The sequence below is a fragment of the Diachasma alloeum genome, unplaced genomic scaffold, assembly GCF_001412515.2.
Source record: "Diachasma alloeum isolate Michigan unplaced genomic scaffold, Dall2.0 Dall_scaffold_00748, whole genome shotgun sequence".
Lineage (NCBI taxonomy): Eukaryota > Metazoa > Arthropoda > Insecta > Hymenoptera > Braconidae > Diachasma > Diachasma alloeum.
In genome coordinates, this window is record NW_021680878.1 from 42,253 (window position 1) to 67,844 (window position 25,592).

Here is a 25,592-nt window from a genome sequence, read left to right on the forward strand (position 1 = left end):
CCGATCTCAGGGATTTTGCTGTATGAGTAGAACGATATTGATATATACTTTAAAATCTCAATTGTTTAAGTCAAGAACAGAATGAAACACCGGAAGAGACGAACCGAGAAGAGGCATCGGAATAGATCAAAACTGTGACACCACTTCACACATATATGAACTGAATAAATTCACCCACAAGTGACTTTATTTTTATTGAAAGTTATTTAATTTTGATATAATTTTCGTTCATTTTGATAATAACTAAAGAATATTTCCTCAGCAATATTTAAAGATGAAGAACACTAGAGCATGAAACGATGGACGGGGCCCCGGCCTCATTGGCCAAACCGGCGTCGTCCAGCTAGTAGTAATGAAAACGTGGATAACACGAGGACGATGGATGAAGGACGATGTTATGCATATTTGTACAATTATACAAGATTGAAGAAAAAATTTACATGGAAATTTGGAAATTTGCCCAAATAATTTCATAGTAGAAAATAAAATCGCGTACTGAGGAGGCAATCCTGGCAGATACGAAGGACTTGACAACGATGCAGGGCAAAGAAAGCCCCGTCGGGTCCAACACCCAGGAAACCCATCAGTATGTTGGACCCTACCGACTCGAGAAAACCCTGGGCAAGGGACAAACCGGTGCGTTTTCCCCTTTTCTATCTTTTGCTTCTTTGGAACGTGATGAATGCTTCATGGGTTTCTATTTTCATATTGGTTCTTCGTTCATCAAGGATCGAATACACGGAAAAAATATAAAATCATTTTTCACTAAGGTAATATAGTAATGGAGGACCATACCCGCTACACTCCAAATTTACTGTTGAACATGGTGAAAATTGCGAGTCGGTATAGTAGAAGGTATGAAAGAATGATAGTAAAATTTAATTTGGCACAAGTAAGAATTCGGCCAAGAAAAATCAAATTGTAAAATTGTTTCAGTATGATCCTCGAGTACAACATTCACATTGTAATTTTTTATTTACATTCTCTCCGTATAACGATTATCATGAATGCGTATTCATCTCCTAGACTTGATATGCGCTACTGTGGCTCTAAATTTCATTTTCTTTCGCCTTCACATACGTATTGGAATCAATATTATGGATTTTCATTTTTTCGTATGAACAAAGAGCCCTATGAGTATCCCCCTTATCCACGGCTACTCCACGGTCTCGTTCCATCACTTCTATGTTTTTTTATTCCAGTTTTATAATTTTTCCGTGGTGTGAATTGGTAGGAATGATTTATCCCATTCACTAGTATACGAGAGCACCTGGCACGAATTCCCCGCAGATCAGTATACCAACGGATCGATAATAAGTGGCATATCGCTCTCATTATTTTGAACGTGGATAGAGGCACAACTCACCAGTAGAGGTTGTTCGTGAATTATTGGGAAATGAATAAATTTCAACGTTTATTACTTAATCCTACGAAAATCGTTTCTCGGGGGGCGACGATATCTGTTTTTATTATATTTATTGAAATTTTTTATCTTTCCTTTTATGCATAATTTTCTATAGAAATATTTGAATAAAATTTTCTCCTGCATGTGGACTCGCTTTTGTATTCTATTCCATCATTGTTTAAGCACATGTCTTACTTGAGTCGCATGTTCCTAAATATTCATGTGTGAGATGCAGAAAAAAGAATTGGTGAGCTGTGCATAGTAGCGCATGCGTTACGAAAAGATGAAATTTACCAATCAGTGACAGCACATGTAAGAGACGCATGTGGTTTAATGACTCCCTTTCAACCGTGGCTGGTTAATTACTAGCGCCACCTGTCGATTTCGTTGATTTTCTAATACGTATTTTCAAATGCAACTGGAAGATGGTTCAACCAAGGTTAAAATACGACAGAAGAAACTCATTTCTTCCCGATGCATTCAGTAAAACCACACAGAAAAACAAATCGTGATGCACAATTTCAAGATCCTATACAGAAACTTTTGTTTTAAACATGCATTTTTCTAGAACCTGGAAAGGTATCTTTTAATTCTAGTAGGAATTCATCAAATTAATCATTAAAATCTGATTGATTCAAGGTGAAAATTCTTCCAGGCTTAACATTGAGATAAAAAAACACTCATTCGGTTATAATCTCCTATCTAAAAAAAGAGAGCACTCCCAAGTAGCAAACCTTGCGAAAGATATCTGAAAGTATACCAAAAAGGCTGACTAATGTCCGTCCAAAAGGTATCTTGCAGTCATACGATAACATTTAGTTAACTTCTAGGTAACTTCTAGACACAAGTTACCATTTTGGACAGACATTAGACAGCCTTTTTGGTATACTTGCAGATACCCTCCAGAACTGTGCTGCTTGGGCTGTCATGCCGGCCACCGCAAGTGTCATGGTGCACTGCTCATGGGCCTCATGGGAACATTGATGAGAATTTTTGGCGAGTTCTCATGTGAATTTTCATGAGGATGAGCAATGCGGCTGCGACAGCGCTATTCAAGAAAGTGCGCGAGAATTACAAATTTGATTTCTTACCTGGAAAAGAAGAAACAAGCATCGTATATATACATACATTGAATACATCAGTGTATATTTTCTACGCAAGAATTTGTTTACAATTACTGGAATGAAAAAATTTTTTTTGGTGATAAGTGTTAAGAGCTAATAAGATTGACTGATTGATAATTAGATAAACTTGAATGTCGATAATGGAATGAAAAGAATTGGAAATCTAAAAATATTCGATTTAAATTTTTTTATTCGATTTTTGTTTTTCGATGTTTTGTTCAATGAAGTCAATACTTTATACCACAAAATCAAAGAATATTGAATTTTCTCCATGAAAAAAAAGTCGGACTACTTTTTATGTGAAGATTTTCAATCATTATTGAATTGACTAGAAGATCGAAAAAAAGCATGGATTAGCAGCGGTTTCCGAAGGGAATGCCACAAACTTGCTTTTTTCAACATTCCCTTCTTAGGAATGAATAATGAAAATACTTCAATCTTCCAAAAATATAATTTTTTCCCATGAAATCGTTTTTTGAAGTTCTGAAATCGGAAAAATTCGTTACAATTCAGGAAAAATTATTCTTAGAATGAAAAATGGATTATTATAGAATTATTTATATGAAAAAACGTCGCAGTCGCTGAAAATAACGATTTTTCAATCATTTTATTAGTCTACTGGTGAAAAAAAAAAATTAAATTTCATGGACAGCTCAGTAGTAATTTTTAGGACAGAGACATTTAATTCAGTTTGAGAGGGAAAAATCATGAAAATTGAAATTCTACTGAAAATTAAACGGTATTCAATATTTCTTAATAGCGTGAAGATAGAAAATTACTTTTAAATTCTGATTCAAGACATGAATATTCTGTAACTAATTTCTCTGTATTTTCAATTGATAAACCAATTATAATTATCCAAATCATTTAGGTCAGAGGAAAATCGAATGATTCAATTTCCTTAATGTTGAGTTTACTAAAATTTTCTCCAAATAACGTTGATTAGAATCAATATCCAGAATTATTAGATTATCTGACATTTTGTACGTTAAGTATAGGAGAAACTGAATGCAACACAGTGAAAGTGATGATCTATTTTTTTACTTCGAACGAATAATAATAATATCTAAATTAAAAAATTCTATGATGAATAAAAAGCTATGACTCAATATTCCATAACAGCAGAGAACAAACTGATTATATTCACGCAATATTGTCGGAACCATTAACATGAATTTTAAATTCATGAGAAAGGATGGAGAAGTCAAACTGTCATTTTAAGTTTCAATTTTTTATTCGGTGCTAAAAACATGAGGTGACGATATTCTAAGCACGAAATTGTATTGATAATATAAACAGCAGATTAATTGAACTACCGAGTGAACTGAATTAAAAAAATCATAGCAGTGTTGGCTCACACCTTTACCAAAGTATCACCAAATATTGAATTCCAGCACTTTATTCTCTGAATTATGTTCAAAAAGAAATTTGATTGTAATTATGATCAAAATCTCATTCAATGAGCATAGGAATTACCACATGCGCAAATCATTCATTGCAATATGAAAATTTCACAGCTAATGAATAAATTTCACAGCTAACAATGAATCGAAATAAGAAATATTGAATCTGACTCGGAAAAAAAGGGTATAATGGAAGGGCCACCAATATCACGGCCGCAATTGCGTTAGAAATATGAAAAGTTTGCCGGAAATAATAATGCAAATCCGAAAATATTGACAGTAGGAATATGAAAATGTCAGGGTAGGTCCTATTCCCGATATGAGCACTCATTAAGAGAACATTTTCAGGAATTAATTAATTCATTAATGAATATATATTTCAGCTTCTCTATATATAACATTCATCTCTGAAAAGGTGGATAGAGAATGATTTATAGAAACTTCAAGGAAGTTTACAAGTTCCCTCAAAAATTAGAGAATCGTTAGCTTTTTTATCCAAATGTAGGATAATTTGGGAATTTTTTTCAAAGAATTCAAAACAATTATGAGGTTTTCTAAAAAAAATTTGATAAAGTTCTCAAATGTCCTAGAATTTTTGGGTAAACAATGGGAAAACAATTGAAAAGAAAAAGCCGAATTTCCTGAACAAAACTAATGTGAAGGAGTCACGTGACTGACTACTGCACTTTGATTGAAATGAGAAAGGAGAACCAATTTGAGAAATACCTCGGATTTTTACAACAATTACACAAAAATTCTCAAAAGAGAGTACTACTCAGGCAGACTTTTACAATAGAGGGTTAAACAATTGATTAATCGAGACGCATTGTTACCATTAATCTTCACATGTGAAAAAATTCAGTTAAAAATCCTAGCGAATTCGCTAGACAATTCTATTGGATTTCTATTGAACTTTCCATTAGCTTCTGGCCATTTCTATTGAAATGTTCAATAGAAAATATTCTGTAGAAAAACTCAATAGAAATATATTTTTCTATGCAACTTATTCTATTGAGATATTTTCTATGAAATTTCCTCGGCTGAAATTTTCCAAGTTTTTTTCACTCTATTTTTTCTTTTCATCAAGAAAATTAAACAAAAAAAACTTGGAGAATGTTAGCCAAGGAAATTTCACAGAAAATATCTCTATAGAATAAGTTGTATAGAAAAATAGAATTCTATTGATTTTTACTATAGAATATGTTCTATTGAACATTTCGATGGAAACAGCCAAAAACTAATAAAAAGTTCAGTAAAAATACAATAGAATTGTCTAGCGAATTCGCTAGGAATTTCGATGAATTTTTTTCGTGCGTGTTAACACTCAGCATAATGGAACGATGATGAATCATTAATTGTTAAAAGGAACAATAAAAAAAGGTATAACAAAAGAGCATCAACGTTGCGGCCGCTTGCTGCCGCGGCGGCGCTAGTTCATATTAAAACGAAAGGCTCACGATGGTCCAGTGCAATGCAAAAATGGAGCATGTGATATGAAAAAATTACATCGATTTTACTCTTGATTTTAACAATATTAGTCTAGATTCAATACAAGCTAAAAATTCATAAAGCGTTAGCATTTGATTAAGACAATTCTTCGGAAAATAATCCAATAATACAATTATTGAGTTTTATCACTCAACAATTAAACAATGCCTGTTAATATAATGCATTCCTAGAATCTTTATGCATTAATTTCCTTTCTTCAGAAGCTTCTTTTTCTCTGTATAGGAGAGACCGGAGTACTATGAGAAAACTAATGCACAGCGATTCCTATCTCACTTGATCTGCCAATCTACCCTAATTACTCTTGGAATAACCATTATCATCAAAAACTATATTCATCTCCTTCTTTTATAGGGTTGGTGAAACTTGGCGTACACTGTGTATTGGGTAAGAAAGTGGCCATAAAGATCATCAATCGTGAAAAACTATCGGAATCGGTATTAATGAAGGTCGAACGTGAGATTGCCATCATGAAGCTCATCGATCATCCCCATGTGCTTGGTCTTACAGATGTATACGAGAATAAAAAATATCTGTAAGTTATAATCCTCTTACTCATTGATACAGGAAGATAACTGAATTTTTTAATGTCATTGTCAATGTTCTATAACCGTAAAATAACAGTTGGTTACGAAATTTTCTGAACTTTCCGTTGAAAAAAAAACAAAAGCAGGGGTTCGAGCCTACCTGGCAGAAAACCTATGGCTGTTACTTTTTGCGTTATTATTCTTTTTTTTTCCTACCAATTCCATTGGTAGTAAGCTTCCAAATGAATCCGTGGCAATTTCTAGTCCCTGTGACAGGCATATAAATGAAATCAACATTTTGAAATCTTAGATACTAAGGAATATTGATATCCATTTTATAGGAATGCTTTTATTTTATAGATCGCTTCTCTGCCTTTATTCTCACTGCCTAATGGCCCATGGGCATCGTTGTATGGTGGTATATTAGCCACCCGTACTATTATTTTCGGAATCTATTGATAGATAATTCATTATTCGAAGTTCGTAAATCGTCTGAATGAAAATATTTCTTTTCCGGTCCACAATATCTCATCCGGGAGTTTCAGAATATTATGTCTGTCGTGAACATATTTTTTTTCCATCTCAAATTACCATAATGAAATTAAAAATCAAATCAAATCACAATTCAGGGGAATTTTTGATCCATCCATCCGTTTTGCTCGATGATCCGGTGTAATTATTCATTTAAAAATGATTCAGACATAATTTTCTTCATTATCAAAGTGATCTGAAGCACGTCGGAAATTTCCTAAGAATAAATAATTTTAATAAGTATTTTTAGAATTTTTTATTCTCCTCAGATTATTCTCAACTGGTTCAAAAAGAAACTTGTGGTGATGACGATTTTAATTGAGCAGAATTCATCAAGAAAAAAATTCCCCTGAATTTCAATGATTGTTTTTTTATCAAATGCAATTAGAAATTATCAAATTCTACTCTTAACTTATAAAATCATTTTATTAAGACTTTTTCTTATAAATATAAATTTTGTTCCACTCGGATTCAGTTATTTCCTTTAATTTCATTTTTATTTTTCCATAAGTAGTAATCTGTGTTGCAGATTACTACTCCACAAACGAAAACATTAATCCCGCTCAAATTAAATATCCACAATGCCACACAACAATACTGCCTAATGATTGAAAAACTATGCTTTTTCAGGGAAATTTCAAAGTGTTTTAACAAATATACTACACTCTATCCCAGTGATGAGCACCCCTATGCTGTAGAGTGTCTACAGGAAAATATTAAACTTTTTTATGGAATCGTTTACTACAAAAACGTGAATATCTCCGAAACCACTCAATGGATCGCGCCCATCCGAAAAACGAACCTTCAATATTATGAGAGCTATGATCGTACTAAATTTCAGCTTGCCATCTTCGTTTTTACTCACGGTATCGTGCGTAGAAGAATAAAAAAAAAAAAAAAAAAAAAAAAAAAAAAAAAAAAAAAAAAAAAAAAAAACAGAAAAACGGCGATGTCTCGGTAACTTTCTATGGACGGATATATATATTGTTATAATCTTGAAGTCTTTAAAATAAATTGGAAACGTAATCCAAAATGAATGGGGCGGTTTATTATGAATGACAGAAGTTAAACAGAAGAACAGTCCAAAAAGTCTGACATTTGTACAGTAGGGAAAACAAACTACAATCATACTAATGGGTATCCGGTGAATTTATCCCGGAATAATTCATCCCACAAACTCATCCCATGACATTTCATCCCAATACAATTTCATCCTAGAACAAATTCATACCAAAACAAATTCATCCCAAGATGACATACAACTTAGAATGTGAAATATTTGGATTCATCGGATTAGTGATTCATCGGATTACCTGGGTATTGAACTTCGGCCGGGGTATGGAAATTTTGTCGTTCTTGGTATTGGAATTAGTCACGCGTAGAGCGCCGGCTAGTTAACATGTTCTACTGTTCGCTGATAATTGTGAACGAGTTGTGGACAGATATGATGCTGGGCGTGTTGTGAAGTATTTGGAGAATGTGGCTCAAAATGTTGACTTTTAATTTGACCTTTGTTATGATTATAATGGATGATAGTTAAAATGAGTAATTTATTTTCAGTGGGTTATTTGAAATGTTTCGTATAGACCGTTCATTAATTTCGTCAATGACATGGTATGGTATTGTGACGCATTCGACGTGGGCTATTATTGTCGCGTATTTGACGAATATTTGTTGTGATGGATGAAGACTTATTCCATGGTGTCTCTTGGAATGTTTATCGTAGATCCGTTGATCGGTGTTGTGAAGGAGATTGTGTAGAAATTAGTCCAGTCAAATTAGATTTTTAACATCTAAATTAACCAAAGGGCACCAAATTACACCAATCGATAGCTAAAAGTGTAATTATTAATGTTTTAAAAAGTATATGCTCAAATTTGCCGGGGTGATTCACAATTTGTTATAAACAATTGGGAATTGCCGACAGGCCGTCTTCAATCCTAAATATCTTTAGTTAACCTCATCAGATGGGAAAAAAAAAATTTTTTTTGTAGCTGAGAAAATGTGCTATCGGGGGGAGTTAGGAACTTATAGCCCAAAATGTACCGTTAATTTATTATAAATTATAATAGCAATTTCGGAGCAGTCGGCGCAACGCGTCAGCTGTTACCCTCCCTGCGACAGTGCCATGAGTCACGTGATTGGCGCCATGCGCAACTTATTCAAACCTCCTGCTGCGCTCAACGCAATAGCCCTCAGCTGGATTTTTGATGAATATCTCTGAATCTGTGGCTAGTAGTCAAATTTTCATTATAAACTTTTTTGTAGATCTTTATTTGCTCTATAAAAATGGTTTTGACAAAAATTTTGCTGTTCTCCAAAGTTTCCGAGATATTCAATGAAAAATTAACAATATTCAAAATATTTTTCATTGAATATCTTGAAAACGTTGGAGAATAGCAAAATTTTTGTCAAAACCATTTTTATAGAGCAAATAAAGATCTACAAAAAAGTTTATAATGAAAATTTGACTACTAGCCACAGATTCAGAGATATTCATCAAAAATCCAGCTGAGGGCTATTGCGTTGAGCGCAGCGGGAGGTTTGAATAAGTTGCGCATGGCGCCAATCACGTGACTCACGGCACTGTCGCAGGGAGGGTAACAGCTGACGCGTTGCGCCGACTGCTTCGAAATTGCTATTATAATTTATAATCAATTAACGGTACATTTTGGGCTATAGGTTCCTAACTCCCCCCGATAGGACATTTTCTCAGCTACAAAGAAATATTTTTTTTTCCCCCATCTAATGAGGTTAACTAAAGATATCTAGGACGGCCTGTCGGCAATTCCCAATTGTTTATAACAAATTGTGAATCACCCCGGCAAATTTGAGCATATACTTTTTAAAACATTAATAATTACACTTTTAGCTATCGATTGGTGTAATTTGGTGCCCTTTGGTTAATTTCGATGTAAACGACATTTTCAGAGCTAGTTTGACTGGACTAAATGGTGATATATTTAATTGCTTTTCATGTTGTGTTTAGTGTTTGTTTTTTTGAGAATAAAGAATCCATTCACTTTCTCCTTATTTTCTCTTGTTGACGTTGAAAATTTCATTGAAATTGGAATTTTGAGATTAATTTTTCATGGGATGAATATGTTTTGGGATGAAATTGTTTGGGATGAGTTGTCCGGGATGAAATTGTTTGGGATGAGTTGTCTGGGATGAATTCACCTAGACCCATACTAATGCCTATACATTTAGTTCCATTCCATTCTCATTCACACGGGGGAAATGGTAATTTATTTCATTCTGTAACACGATTCCCCCTTTTTTTATTGTTGTCGCCCCAACGACACCTTACTAGAGCTACCGAGAATTCTTCAGACTTGGTTCCTCAAAATTCTCGGTTATCAGGGGCTTTAATTCCCTTCTTCCAACACAAAACCCTGACGGAAAATTACAATTGGAAGACGTTTAACTGCTTAAGAACCAAAACAACATTTTCAACAAGGTTCATCCCATTCGCAAACATTCATCTTCATTGTTGGGCACCACGTTTCATGGGAGTCCTTCGTTTGACAATTCAGGGGAAATTGTCCGAACATCTCCTTATCTGCCTTCAAATGAGACTTAGATCAGCGTAACCTAAATAGACAAGAAAGATCAAACGCAAAATTTTGTTCATTGTTAGATTAAGTCATGGCTACTCTCAGATACACCTCTGGAGTAGCTCCGTTTCTCGGCGTCCCGAGAAAATAATCGCTCCTCAGCGTCCTGAGGAAATAACTCGAGCCTTCTTTGACAATGTTAACAAAGAAGTTATCTTTTTCTGATCTCAGAGAAATAATCGTTCCTGGTAGCACAGGAAATAATAAATTAGCAACTCAGAAAGCAATCATGAAGCTTTTCATGACACATATTTTACAAATTCTCAGAGATTTCATTATTCATCGTAATGGGTAATTTGATCCACGTCGACAACTTTAAATTTACCACGGGGTAACTTTTGGATTCGATAGACATCGTCATTCATTTTTGTTCGAATTACATAAGGGCCATCCCAATCACGCTGCAGTTTAGGTAATTTTCCTTTGGTCTTTCGTGAATAAAAGAGCCAAACTTTCTCACCCGGTTTAAAGGAAAGTAACAAGGCTTTCTTATCATAATTTGCTTTCGTTTTGTCGCTCTTAATAACCAGAGTGTCTCTAACTAATTCATGGACGTCCATTAATTTTTCCCTAAGCTCGTGGACAAATTCTGGAATATTCGAGTTCTGAGAATTATCGCGTTTAGGAACATTCCCTCGAGTCAAATCCAAAAGTAACCTGAGCTCTTGACCTAACATCCAAAAGGCTGGAGAAAACTCAGTGGTCTGGTGTTTTGCGGACCGATACGCAAGGAGAAATAATGAAATCCACTTATCCCAGTCTTTTTGGTTATCGGCCACAAACTTGGCCAAATAATTGAGAATAGTACGATTTAGTCTCTCTACCATACCGTTCGATTGAGGGTGCAAAGGCGTAGTTCTCGTCCGCCTGAATCCCAGTAGTTTCATGACTTCTCTGAAGATGTTAGATTCGAAATTCCTATCTTGATGTGAGTGGATCTCTAGAGCAATACCGTGTCACCGTGTCACGAGTGCTTCAGCAATTGTAGGTATTTTCTATAGTTGGGAAGAGGACTCGCTTCTGGCCACCGCGCGAAATAGTCCATGATTACTAATATGTAGCGATTCTCTGCAGAAGACTTGGGAAGAGGTCCAAGATATTAACCGCAATCCTTTCGAATGGACTATCAACGCTATAAATTTGTAGTTGGGCTTTTCCTTTCCGTCGGGGACCATTTTTAGCAGCACAAACACAGCATTTTTTGTACCAAATTTCCACATCCAATTCTTGCATATTGCCCAGTAGAATTTCTCGCGAATTTTAGCCAGTCTTGTTAACCCCAAAGTATCCACTTGGAGTATCGTGAGCTTCAAAGTGGATCCTAGAAATCTGTTACTTTGGAGTGACTAATTGGTATTTGATGGATGTATGATTTGTCGATTCCCAACGCCAGAATAACGTGTCATCCAACAGCTCGAGTGGGTCCCAGTACAACAGACATAATTCCGTCTCGATTCCCAGTTGGGAAACTTCATGCCATTCCGATCGGCGATTCTCCTGTTTGCTCTTGATGAGTACTCATAGAACAGGATCTTCCAGTTGGAGTTTTGCCCAGTCAAGACCGTCATCGAGTGTACAAACTATCCGATAGACTAGCATTTGGGAATCTTCATTCTTATTATTCATATTCTCACATTTTTTGCAATCGCAAGGACGTCTTGATAACGCGTGAGCATTTCTATGCTGTGTTCCTGGACGATGAGAGATCTCGAAGTCAAAAATGAATAAAGATTCTAACCATCTTGCCATTTGACCTTCTGGATTCTTGAAAGTAACTAACCACTTCAACGCTGCGTGGTCAGTCCTGATCAAAAACTTTCCACCCAAAAGATAATGTCTGAAGTGTTCTACTGATTCTATAACAGCCAACAATTCTCTTCGAGTGACACAGTAATTCCTTTGAGCTGGTTTGAGACACTTACTGAAGTATGCCACTACCTTTTCCTCAACTCCATGTACCTGAGATAGGGTAGCACCGAGAGAAAACTGAGATGCATCGGTATCAATGGTGAAAGGGAGGTTTGGAACAGTTACTGCGAGAATTGGTGGAGATGTCAGGGCTAATTTCAATTCTGTGAAGGCTACTTGACATTGTTCATTCCAGATGTAGGGATTCCTGATTTCGGTCAAACGGTACAGAGGTTTTGTAATCAGAGCGAATCCTTGCACATATTTCCTATAATAAGAGCATAAACCCAAGAAACTCTGCAGAGCGACCTTCGAAGTAGGAATTGGCCACTCAATAGTGGCTCTAGTTTTCTCTGGATCACATTTGATACCATCTCCCAAAATGATGTCTCCAAAGAACCGAACTTCAGGCTGAAAGAAAATGCATTTCTTCGGATTGACCTTCAAATTTGCATTCAGTAATCTGTCCATCACCAGTTTATTATTGTGAGAGAGCTCTTCGAAGTTTTTTCCAAAGATAAGAATGTCATCTAGATACACAACGCAAATTTTTCCAATAAGTCCTCTCAATACCTCATTCATGACACGGCTAAACGTAGCAGGAGCATTGCATAACTTGAAAGGCATCACGGTGAATTGCCATAACTGATTCCCAATTGCAAATGCAGTAATTTCACGAGCTTCAGGTTCCATTTCGATTTGCCGATGTCCACTCTTGAGATCAATTGTGGAGAACAGCTTCGATCCAGCAGTTATATTAAAAATGTCCTCAGGTCTAGGAAGTAGAATAGCGTCTTTCTTCGTTATATCATTGATGGGACGATAATCCACCCAAAAACGAATCGAGTTGTCCATTTTTCGATTTCAGGTGGCTGGAGATGCCCAAGGACTAGTACTAGGTTCGATTATTTTGTGTTTCACCATTGGCTCGATGATGTCGTAGATTTTGTCCCTGTACTGTAAAGGAATTCTCCGTGGAAGTTGTTTGATAGGTCGGGAATTTTGAAGAACGATATTGAACAATTAAATGAGACCAAACAGGTTCAGATAATAAGGAAAAGTGTTTATTAATAAAGAATACGCTGAATCAACACAAAAGTAACAAATGATGATCGCGCTAGATGACACGGTGTATATCGAAATTATCATAAGTGGAATCTCTGTCGATAATACCACTCGCACACTATCCAGCTCCCTGGATAACACATCCATTCACCTAACAAGCTCACCCAAACTACGCACGTGTGCAGTGTCATTCCAACACTCCCACTCACTGCACACTCATTCTCATACCAAGCCTACTAACATTTGTCTTGAACTTGTCACGAGTCGACGGCTTCATAAATATATCAGCCAGCTGATTTACTGTATTCACATACTCGAGATGCACCACACGACTCTCACAAACTTCAATCAAATAACATTGACGGATGTCAATATGCTTAGGTTTCTTATGAAGACCATGACTCTTACTCAGACTTATGGCAGTCTGATTATCAACAAAAATTGCTGTACTCTCCTCCGACCCTTCACGAATGTCTTTCATCACCTGACGCAGCCACACAGCCTTCTTCACTCCTTCACAAACTACTACGTACTCTGCCTCCGTTGTTGACAGAGCAGCACTCCTTTAACGTTGGCTCCGCCACGTGACTGGACCTCCAGCCAACATGAAGACATATCCAAAAGTCGATCTACGTGAATCCAAGTCCCTGGCATAGTCTGCATCAGTGTATCCCTCGAGCTTTAAAACTCCCACTGCCGAGGCACCTCTGTATATCAACCCTAAATCAGGATACTCCTTAAGGTAACGTAGTATACGTTTCACAGCATTCACATGCTCAGTCGACGGACTCTGCAGAAAGTGGCGGACGTCACCCACAGCATACGAAATGTCAGATCGTGTAGCAATAGCAGCAAACATCAGCGATCCAACGCATTCTCGGTAAGGGAATTTCACTGAATCACCCTCGAACTTCTGTAGCACGATCCCTGGATCAGCAGGTACTGACACACCATGTGCACTCTGCATTTGAAATCGCTCCAGCATCTTTTTGACATAAGCTGACTGTTTTACATGAATGATTTTATTCTGTCGACCACGAACTATTTCTAAATCAACATAATATCGACCAGTACCCTTCGTCATTCCAAAATTATCCTGCAGACAATTCATCACAGCCTCCACCGTCTCCTTCTTCTGAGACAACAACAGACCATCATCAACATAGAGCACCAAATATGTTAACTCACCTTCAACCTCTCCAACAAACAAGCAGTTGTCAACATTACTCTGAACAAACTGATTGTCTTTTAAGAAACTAGTGAATTTAACGTTCCGGACACGTGGAGCCTGCTTCAAGCCATACAAGCTCTTTCTCAAACGATATACCAGACCAGGCTCACTTGTCTCACACCCCTGTGGAGGCTCCGTGTATATTTCCTCTCGTAACTCTCCGTTCAGAAAGGCTGTTTTCACGTCAAATTGAAGAATTTCCAAATCCCTCACTGCTGCAACCGCCAAGACGGCTCTCACAGTATCATATCTCACTACTGGTGCAAATGTTTCCTCAAAATCAATACCAGCCTGTTGAGAGAAACCATGAACCACCAACCTAGCATTATATCTCTTTTCCGTACTCTCTGGGGATGATTTCAAACGAAACACCCATTTACAGCTAATTACATTCCTGTCATTCGGACGTGAAACCAACTCCCAGGTTCCATTACTCTCAAGAGACTGAAACTCCTCAAACATGGCCATCTTCCAATGCTGAAGAGTCAGGCGATGTAATCGTTTCTTCATAACTCTGAGGCTCGCCAATTACAACTGGAAAACACATGTAACTGGCATAATTCAGCCGATTAGGTGGAGTAACATTTTTACGAAGACTATAATTACAATCTCCCTCAGACATTGTAGGAGTCAGCACCTCCACTGGCTCACTGACATTGACTTCAGGAATTCGAAGACTACCTCTCCTATCTCCTGGCATCTTCTTTTTCTCGTCACCCTGAATCCCTTCTCCATCAGCTTTCTCTTTCTCTTCACTCTGCTCTTCTTCCTCTTCTCCTTCCCACTCCAAAACAGCTGATGATGGAGATGCAGATACTCTCATCCTCTCCTCGTTAAAAACTAGATCACAAGTAATTTCACAGCTCGTTTTCTTGGATCATACATACGAAAATTCTTGCAGGTTGGCTCATAACCCACCAGAATCATTTCTTCAGCTCTCGAATCAAACTTAGATCTTTTCTGTTTAGCTACATCTACAAATCCCACAGAACCAAGCACCTTAACATGACTCAGATCTACCTTCTGTCCAAACCACTGCTCATACGGAGTTACTCCTGGATTTTTTGCAGTGACTGTACGATTCAACAAATAAACTGCCGTACGTACCGCTTCATCCCACAAGCTCCTTGCACAACCACTAGCCGACAGCATAGTTCTCGCTGAATCTCCAATTGTCCTATTATCTCTCTCAATTCTCCCATTTTGCTCCGGTGTGTACGGTGCTGAAAACTCATGACGAATAGCTTTCTGTTTGAGATAATTCTCAACTGCTTCATTCGTATATTCCGTCCCATTATCAGAACGCAATGCCTTGACGTTTCTGCCTGTAACAAACTCAATTGAACGAATACAATCTGTCATTTTTTCAAACACTTCAGATTTGGATTTCAAGAAATAAACATAACGAAAACGCGTAGCTTCATCCTTGAACAATAAATACCACCGATAACCCCCAACAGCTTCAGTTGGCATCGGTCCCGCTACATCAGTATGGACAAATTCTCCTGGCTCTGCTACTCGTGATTCGACAGCAGGTTTATGCGAAACACGAGTCATCTTCCCATGCTGACACTCCTTGCAGAAGAAATCACCCATATCATCACATTTCAAATGTCCAGCCATTCCACTCTGAACCATTCTCCTCACTGCTGCTACATCAATATGTCCCAGGCGACGATGCCACTGTCGGAGTGCTGACACATGCGCCAGATTAGCTGACTCTTTCCTTCTCTGACGAAAAACCATTCGATACTGTTTTCGACTATCACGTAATCCTGTCAAGGTACATACACCACTATTCATATTCATGACGTACTCTTTCTCAGTCGCAGCTCCAACCAAAAACAAATTCCTCCGCAAACCAGGGACATACTGAACGTTCTCCAGACGACTCGGCTCCCACTGACCATTTACATAGGCTTCAATCAAAATAACTCCAACACCTTTAATGGGAAGCAAATCCCCATTAGCCGTCTCCATTGTTCCCTTCTCAGGTTCCACCAGCTCATGGAACCAATCCTTTCATCCAGTCATATGTGCTGTTGCTCCAGAATCTGACAACTATACATCATCATATGACGTTGCTTGAATACTGTCGATACTCGCCACAAAAGCTGCTTCAGATTTACTATAATCCCCATGAGCCTGATTCGATTGATGCATAAAACCACAATTATTACCTCCATTCGGACACTCCCTTGCGCAGTGACCAAACTGATTACACGCCTTACACCTTGTAAGTTTCTTTAACTCCGCTATAGACTTCCCGTGACGACTACTATCTCGACAACTACCACCTGAATGACCACCACCTCGATGACCATTTCCCGAACGACCACCAGCATGATGACCACCGACTCGCTGGTCACTTCTTTGAAAATTATGTCTCATATTGAAAGCCCCTTCACTAGTTCCGGTCTGAGCCCCTGAATTCAACTGACCCTCTTCACGTTTCAATCGAACTAATAAATTTGTAAGATCTCTACCTTCTCTAATATTGTACTAGACTGTTCGAGAATTCTGGAACCGTGGAGTTAGACTACTAACTATCCTAACCATCTTAATATTGTCTCACAGTTTCTCACCGTAACTCTCGATTTCTGCCGCTAGGAGTGACACTTTTGAAACATAAGCTGAAACCGTCTCAGCTTCCTCCATCTTCATTGCAAAATACTCCTCATATAAATGCATCACCAAGACAGAGTGATCTTTTGCTCATTTAAAGTTATTAATTTATCCCAAACCTCTTTAGCCGATTCACATCCCAGGATTATATTCGCTTCCATTGGCTCCAAAGCTCCGACCAAAATACTACGCGCTCCTCCATCACCTTTCAACCAGGCATCTTTATCCTTCACAGCCGCCGACTCTTCTGGCTTTTTCTCCGTACCATCAACGTATCCCATCAAGTTCTTGCCTCTCAACATCGCTTGAACTTGTAATTTCCACAATTTAAAATTGCTCCCATCGGAACGATGTATCAGCGTGTGTTTGTCATCCATCTTGCCAAATGCTAACATAAATCCACGCTTAACAGACTCAATCTGTTCTTCACTTTTCAAGAAAAACGCTGTTTTTCTCCGGTTCAACTTTTATCCTAAAATCTTCCCCTATGGGCTGGCCCCATAACCTGAATAATTAAATGAGACCAAAGGGGTTCAGAAAATAAGGAAAAGTGTTTATTAATAAAGAATACGCTGAATCAACACAACAGTAATAACTGATGATCGCACCAGATGACACGGTGTATATCATAATCATAAGTGGAATCTCTGCCGATAATACCACTCGCACACTATCCAGCTCCCTGGATAACACACCCATTCACCTAAAAAGCTCACCCATACTACGCCCGTGTGCAGTGTCATTCCAACAGATATTGTGTTTTGTGTTCCGATAGCGTCCCACATCCCCTTCTCCTTTGGAAAATGATTGCTAATAATTCAATAAAAAGTTTGTGAATGTTGTTTTCTGTGAATAATTGGGGAATTTCGAAGATGATTCAAAAAGTTTCGTTAGATGTTCTGGTAAAGACTGAACCAGTGTCCCTGTAGACTGAATTGTTGTCTCTTAGACCTTGAGTTGAATTTTTCCTCTAAAATGCCTCGTAAATCTGAGTGCAGTCCAGATTTATACAAAAAGTCTAGTCTGAGGATACAATCTTCTTGAATATCAGCGATTACAAGGTCCAAGTTTACAGAAATTCCTCCCATTTGCATCGTAGTATTCTGTTGAGTGATGAATCAAATTCGTCCTGGCAACAGTTAAAATTGTCATTGATTGATTGACTTTCTTAAAGGAATTCGATTTTTTGTCGAAAAACTTTGGGTTTAAAATTGAGATATCAGAAGCAGAATCAATTAGCATCAGACATTCTCGATTATCGATTTTTCCATTCAGCGTCAGGTTCAAGTTCATCATTTGTCCATTGATAATTGTTTGGTAACATCGTGTTTTCGGAAGAAGTGTATGAGTCAATCCATCCCCTGCTGAATTGACTCTCCTTAGTTTTCCGATGCTCTGTTCATTTCGTTGTCATTTTGGCCCAAAACATTGGTGTGAGTTGAGTTAAAATTTTGAGTTCGTCTGCAGTTTTGGGATCTGTTCCTGTGAAAGTTAGAAGAACTAGATGAATTTGGACGTGAGAACCTCGACGTTGAATTCCCGCAGAATCGATTATTAGAAAAATTTGGTGGTTGAGGATCTTGTTTTTGCATTCATTTGCATAATGGCTGAAAGCATTGCAATGAAAACATTAGATTTTAGATTTATTGTTCGGATGAGTAGGTCGAGAAGTCATTGTACTGTGATTCGACTGGGTTTTGGAATTGTCGGGAAAATGGGGAATGAATTTCCTCTTATTAGAATTAGACCGAAGATTCATTTCCTCGTTCAAAGTTCGGTCGATTGCATCTAACTCTGTCGCGCGTTCAACTGCCAAAGGTAAAGAAGTAATCCGTTCAAAACGTAATTGATATTGAATCTGAGGATTCTTGAGTCCTCTGATGAATTGAGAACATGAAATTCGATCGCGGGCTTCAATTGGGGTAGATGGAAATGTAAGACGTGCTAATTTCTTTAGTTCTTCTCCAAAATCTGCAATGCTTTCATTTTCGCCTCTAACACGGTACTCCAATTGATTGTGATTCATTCGAGCAAAATGCTCATCGCTGAATTCTTCATTCATTTGAATAATCCTGTGGTAATCGTTCAATTCTGCTGTGGAAAGATAATCTAGAATTTCGCGAGCTTTTCCACGCGAAAGAGTAGTTAATTGTGCTGCTTTTGTTGAGTCTGACCATTTATTATTACAGGCAGCAATCATAAATTGCTTGTGATAATGTGACCAGGGGGTAGAACTATCGTAAGTGTCAGGTTTAACCTTGACGCCAATTTCTACATTTGAATTCCTAGCGATAACTACAGAAGCGTGAGTCCGGTTAGCAGAAGCATGAGCATGTGTTGGGTTAGCAGAAGCACAAGCATGTGCTGGGTTTGCATTTCTAAAAGTTCTAGTGCGGTTGAGATTGGGAAGATTGAGAAATTCAACATTATTTGTATTTGATGATTCATTAATGAAAATCTCTCTGATGGACGCATGAATCTCCTCACGAATCATTTTTCTTCTCCATCGTCTTGCCTTGCTTGAGACATTCTTGCCTCAACGTTGCGTAATTCTTCCTGGAAATCCTTTTGAAGTGTGTGAATTCTCCGTCTGACTCTATCTCCAAGTGGGTCCTCAGCATTCCTTTCCGGTGGAGCAGAAAACGGACGAAAACCATCGCGCAGAGGTCCTCGATGGAGCATTGTGGGAATATCTGACCTTAGAGAGGAAGAATCTTCGCTGTCAGATGCCGATCCGTTATCCATCCCGTTAGTAGATGGAGGAAACTGTGTATTCCACTCTGGTCACTTTCGGTTTTTTTATCCTCCTGTTACTTCCGGTTTCTTTTCCTATTTTCTCTTTTTTTTACTTCTGACACCAATTGTAGTAATCTTGAAGTCTTTAAAATGAATTGGAGACGTAATTCAAAATAAATGGGGCGGGTTATTATGAATGACAGAAGTTAAACAGAAGAACAGTCCAATCAGTCTCACATTCGTACAGGAGGGAAAACAAACTACAATCATACTAATGCCTATACATACAGTTCCATTCCATTCTCATTCACACGGGGGAAATGGTAATTTATTTCATTCTGTAACAATATTTTGATTGTTCTAAATAGTGGCCATTAAGACGAGTATTTTGAAGAAAAAAATTCAAATCCGTCAAGGAGTTTGCGAGATGTTTGACAAAATATATTTACACAAAAGGTCGAATTTCTCAGAAACCGCTAGGCCGATTGCGTCCATTTAAAATACCAACCTTTATTATTATAAGAGGTAGCGTCATACCAAATTTCAACTCGCTAACCCAATTTTTTCTCAAGTTCTCGTGCGAACACGATTTTCAGCGAAAAAACAGAAAAACGGCAATATCTCTGAAACTTTCTATGATCGGTAGATAAGTTTTGATTGGCCTGGACAGAGGCCATCGAGCCGATTATTTTGAAAAAAAATTGAAATCGGTGCAGTAGTTTCCGAGATATTGATGAAAAACGAAATTTAAACAACTTGATATATCTCAGGAACTACTGGGCCGATTGGGCTGAATAAGCGCACCAAAATAGAGTTCATTCATAGCTATCAGGAGCCAAAATTTCAGATTTCTATCTACCGATTGCACCATATTTATGTTGAATTTTCGAAAAATTGTTCATCCAAAATCCAAGTTATCACAGACATACATACAGACATGACGTAAAAACATCATTTCTCAACGTTTCATAACATTCTACATCATTTCCGATCAAAATTAGCGAATCGAAAAATCCGTCAAATACAAGGCTTCCATTCTGAAGCAAAAACAAAAAAGAGTGAGGAACGAACCAAAATAATCGTTTCAAACTTTCTATTTGAGTTTCCTACGTAAAAATACATAGACACAGAAAAATATATTTTTTCGAAAAGTTGAGAAAATTTCCGATAACATCTGTCGGTTCAAATTTTGTTGTTGTTTTTAGTTGCTTGTATGTAGAATTGACAGAAAAAAGTTTTTAGAAGAAAAAAAATTAAATCTTCAATATCTCCCTCAGTAATTGAATTAGAGAGCTCCGGTTGCGCTCATTTATCATATTTCCGGCTACCGTGGGGGCACCAGTTATCGCAAGGTTAAGAAAAATGTTAACGTAAGAACGGTTCATTCACATTCTACTTATCAATAATGAGGCTGAGGGCTCTAAAGTGATCCCTGAAGTTTTCCTAGCAGAAAAAGAGTTGATTTTGTTGAAAATACCCGGGAATCAGATCAATATTCAAGAAAAGACAACTCAGTTCTCGGTAGGTAGTGCTCGGACACCCAAAATCGACCCACCCCATTTTTCGGAAATCAGGCTTGCAATTATCGGGCGATATGGTTAATAAGGGATTGGCCGAGGAAAACGAGAGAAATTGCTGATGCAAAACATATTTCAGATAATTTTATTATTTTCTCAATAACGATCAACTGTTTAAAAATTAAAAAATGATTATTAATCAATAATCAGGTACACAAAGGAAATAATTGCGATTCCATCCTATCCCCTTTTGGAAGCAATTTTGGCTGAAGGACTGTTGGTATCTTGACTATCTCCACTTGTATCATCTATCAGTTCTCTTTGTATCTCTCCCGTGATATCAGGCTTCTGTCCCTTGTTTTTCTTCTGAAAATCTCGACAGAATATTGAGATCTTGTCTTTTTGATTTTGAATCGTTCGTAGGTGTGGATCTGAAAGACAAGAAAATTGAGTGATTTTGTTGCTCTCATTTTTATTCCACATTTTTATCAATATTCTCATGATGAATAATGGAAAAAATGAAGAACTGAATATTTTTATAACAGGAGAGCCCTTTTGATAAGACGAATCGGTTAAGGTTAGAAGGAGAAATACACGTCCATTCACTACAGTAGCCATCATTTCGGCCATGCAGATTTCGGAAACATGATTTCTCTAGCAATAATAATTTTTTTTCGTTCTTTCTTATCTCTACATATTCTCAATCGATCCCTCTATATAACCAAATTGCTCGAAAGCATTTTTCTACTTGCATTTTCAGGTGAAATCCTTATAAATCAGCGAGCAATCCTAGCGTTCACACACTGATCACTACTCATTCACCGTATCCGTCACGAGACTATCAACTTGAATTTTTTTTCAATTCCCGTTAATTCGTGGGAAATTAATAGATATCGCGTTTTGTACCTGAACTATCGGGCTGCATCGGCAAATTTTCCAAATGGCCGCCGATAGCGAAGGCTGTTAGAAAAATGCAAAATTCTATCACAAGAGTGCTCAACTTCCGAAAGAAGGGTACCACGTGACCACTGGTGCCTCCACGGTATACATTCCAATAAATTATGCAAAAACTTGAAAAATTTGGAAATAATTTTGCATTTATAGAAATGGCTGCTAATTGGTTTTGCTCCAATGCATAATTTAATACATTCAGAAAGCGTGACAAAATATTCAAAACGATAATGTTTGTATTTTCTCAACATTATTCCTTCAGGGATAACATGGAGAAAACACTGAACTTATCAATGGTCCATTTAACCACATGTACGAGTAGTAATCTTAAAAATTATTTCTATTGTTAGTCTGTGTGTGCAGTTTTGGATATTTTTAACTCCCCGACCCGAAGGGAAGAAGTTATTGTATTGACCCCGAAAATCGAATGTGGGAATTTGAGCATTTCTCCACGTTTTATGACCTTTAGAACCACTTCTGATCTTTTTCAGGTACCTGTCTGTATGTGTGGATATATGTGTGTGTGTGTGCGTACGTCTGTGACAAAAATTTTGTGCCACGATTTCTCTTGAACAAAGAATACGATTCAATTTTTTTTTTCAATCGCTGTATTTTTATGTAACTGGAACCTGATTAGATTATGGAAACAATTGTCTCAGCGTTTCTCCAGTTTTTTCCAAAAAACATCTCGAAAAAAGTCGAAAATTTGCGTTTTTTTGTAAACGAAACCATTTCTCCATGCATAACGATGCGATTTGAAGTTTTTTTTGTTAGAAACGATGAATCTTGATGTAACGCACAAATTCTGGAATTCTGGAACACATTAACTCAGCAGTTCATCACAATTTTCGATTTTTCGGAAATCAATGGAGGAAAGGAATTGGTCGGGAAGTTATTGGTTCGACCCGTAATGGGTCACACCCAATTCCACCCCTCCTTGCCGGTCATACCCCGTAGAGTGAGCGCGCGAGTGGGCCTGATTTTTTACATTATTGTTGAATGGATTGTATGTTTTGACAAATTTTCATTCTATTGGTCTTTTCAGACCCCACTGTAATGTCCATAAGGGATAACAGAAAACCGCTTATTTGGCCAATTTTTTAAACAAATTTCCTGCTGAAAGTTATCGATATTTTTTAAGATCGAAGCCCATCACGTACGTAAATCTTTAATAGAAAAATCTAGCGAATTAGCTAAAAAAATATGTTGAATTTCTATTGAAATTTATATTACTTTTTTCTCGTTTCTATTGAAATGGTCAATAGAAAATATTCTATAGAAAGTCAATAGAATTCAATTTTTTTTGTAAAATTTATTCTATTGCGTTATTTTCTACAGAATTTCCCCAAATGGAAGCATTATAATCGGTCGATTTTTCGATTCGCTAATTTTGCTTGGAAATGATGTAGAATGGTCTGAAACGTGAAAATACAAAATTTCAGGACCATGTATGTGTGTGTCCGAAAGTGTGGGTCGATTTTTTCGAAAAGTTTTATAAATCATGACAAAAAAATCGGTCAAACAATGCTTCCATTCGGAAGCAAAACAAGCAGGGGTTCAAGCCTATTCGATAGAAGGCATACGACCGTTACTTTTTGTCTTATAAGTCTTTTTCTTTCTTTTATTTCTACCAATTCCATTGGTAGTAAGCTTCCGAATGAATCCGTACCACTTCCCTGTTCCTAAGACAGGCATACATACGATCGAGATAGAAAAAATCGAGACGAATATTTTGGAAAAAAAAATTGAATCGGGTCAATGGTTGATGAGATATTAAGGATAAACGAAATTCAGATAAATGACTATATCTCAGGAACTACTCATCCGATTTAGCTCAAACACAATACCAAGTTGTAGGATTATAATAGCTAGAATTCTACCAAATTTCAACTTCCTATCTCGATTTTTTCTCGAGCTAGCGTGCGTACAAGGTTTTTACGCAAAAAACAGAAAAACCGCAGTATCTCGAAAACTTAGTATGAACGGGTATACATATTTTGAGTGATCGAAATAGAAAAAATCGAGACAAATATTTTGAAAAAAAAAAAATTCGATCGGGTGAATAGTTCTCGAGATATTAAGGAAAAACGAAATTTCGATAAATGACTATATCTCAGAAACTACTGGACCGATTGACTTCAAATTGCACTCAAAAATTGCGCACTGATAGTACCTATTTTAATGCAAAACTGCAGATTTTTATGGATGAATTTCACGGTATTAATGTTATTTTTTCTAAAAAATAATCGACGAAAACTCAATCTGTCACACACAGATGTACAGACATTTTTTCTAAACATCATTTCTTTACGTTTTATAACATAGATTCTACCAATTCCATTGGTAGTAAGCTTCCGAATGAATCCGTACCATTTCCCTGTTCCTAAGACAGGCATACATACGATCGAGATAGAAAAAATCGAGACGAATATTTTGGAAAAAAAAATTGAATCGGGTCAATGGTTGATGAGATATTAAGGATAAACGAAATTCAAATAAATTACTATATCTCAGGAACTACTCATCCGATTTAGCTCCAACACAATACCAAGCTGTAGGATTACAATAGCTAGAATCCTACCAAATTTCAACTTCCTATCTCGATTTTTTCTCGAGCTAGCGTGCGTACAAGGTTTTTACGCAAAAAACAGAAAAACCGCAGTATCTCGAAAACTTAGTATAAACGGGTATACATATTTTGAGTGATCAAAATAGAAAAAATCGAGACAAATATTTTGAAAAAAAAAAATTCGATCGGATGAATAGTTCTCGAGATATTAAGGAAAAACGAAATTTCTATGAATGACTATATCGCAGAAACTACTGGACCGATTGCCTTCAAATTGCGCTCAAAAATTGCGCATTGATAGTACCTATTTTGATGCAAAATTGCAGATTTTTATGGATGAATTTCACGGTATTAATGTTATTTTTTCTAAAAAATAATCGACGAAAACTCAATCTGTCACACACAGATGTACAGACATTTTTTCTAAACATCATTTCTTTACGTTTTATAACATAGATTCTACCAATTCCATTGGTAGTAAGCTTCCGAATGAATCCGTACCATTTCCCTGTTCCTAAGACAGGCATACATACGATCGAGATAGAAAAAATCGAGACGAATATTTTGGAAAAAAAAATTGAATCGGGTCAATGGTTGATGAGATATTAAGGAAAATCGAAATTCAGATAAATGACTATATCTCAGGAACTACTCATCCGATTTAGCTCAAACACAATACCAAGTTGTAGGATTATAATAGCTAGAATTCTACCAAATTTCAACTTCCTATCTCGATTTTTTCTCGAGCTAGCGTGCGTACAAGGTTTTTACGCAAAAAACAGAAAAACCGCAGTATCTCGAAAACTTAGTATAAACGGGTATACATATTTTGAGTGATCAAAATAGAAAAAATCGAGACAAATATTTTGAAAAAAAA

The 25,592-nt window shown here is 36.9% G+C and overlaps 1 protein-coding gene across 1 annotated transcript in view; it reads left to right on the top strand.

The window, feature by feature from the left end:
• The first annotated feature begins 416 nt into the window (after positions 1 to 416).
• LOC107044485 (serine/threonine-protein kinase BRSK2) overlaps positions 417 to 25,592 on the top strand; it is a 58,387-nt gene continuing 33,211 nt past the window's right edge. The window contains exons 1-2 of the mRNA XM_015266375.1: positions 417 to 636; positions 5,793 to 5,973. Of these exons, the coding sequence (XP_015121861.1) occupies positions 537 to 636; positions 5,793 to 5,973 (281 nt within the window). The 5' untranslated portion in view covers positions 417 to 536. The remainder of the gene's footprint in view (positions 637 to 5,792; positions 5,974 to 25,592) is intronic.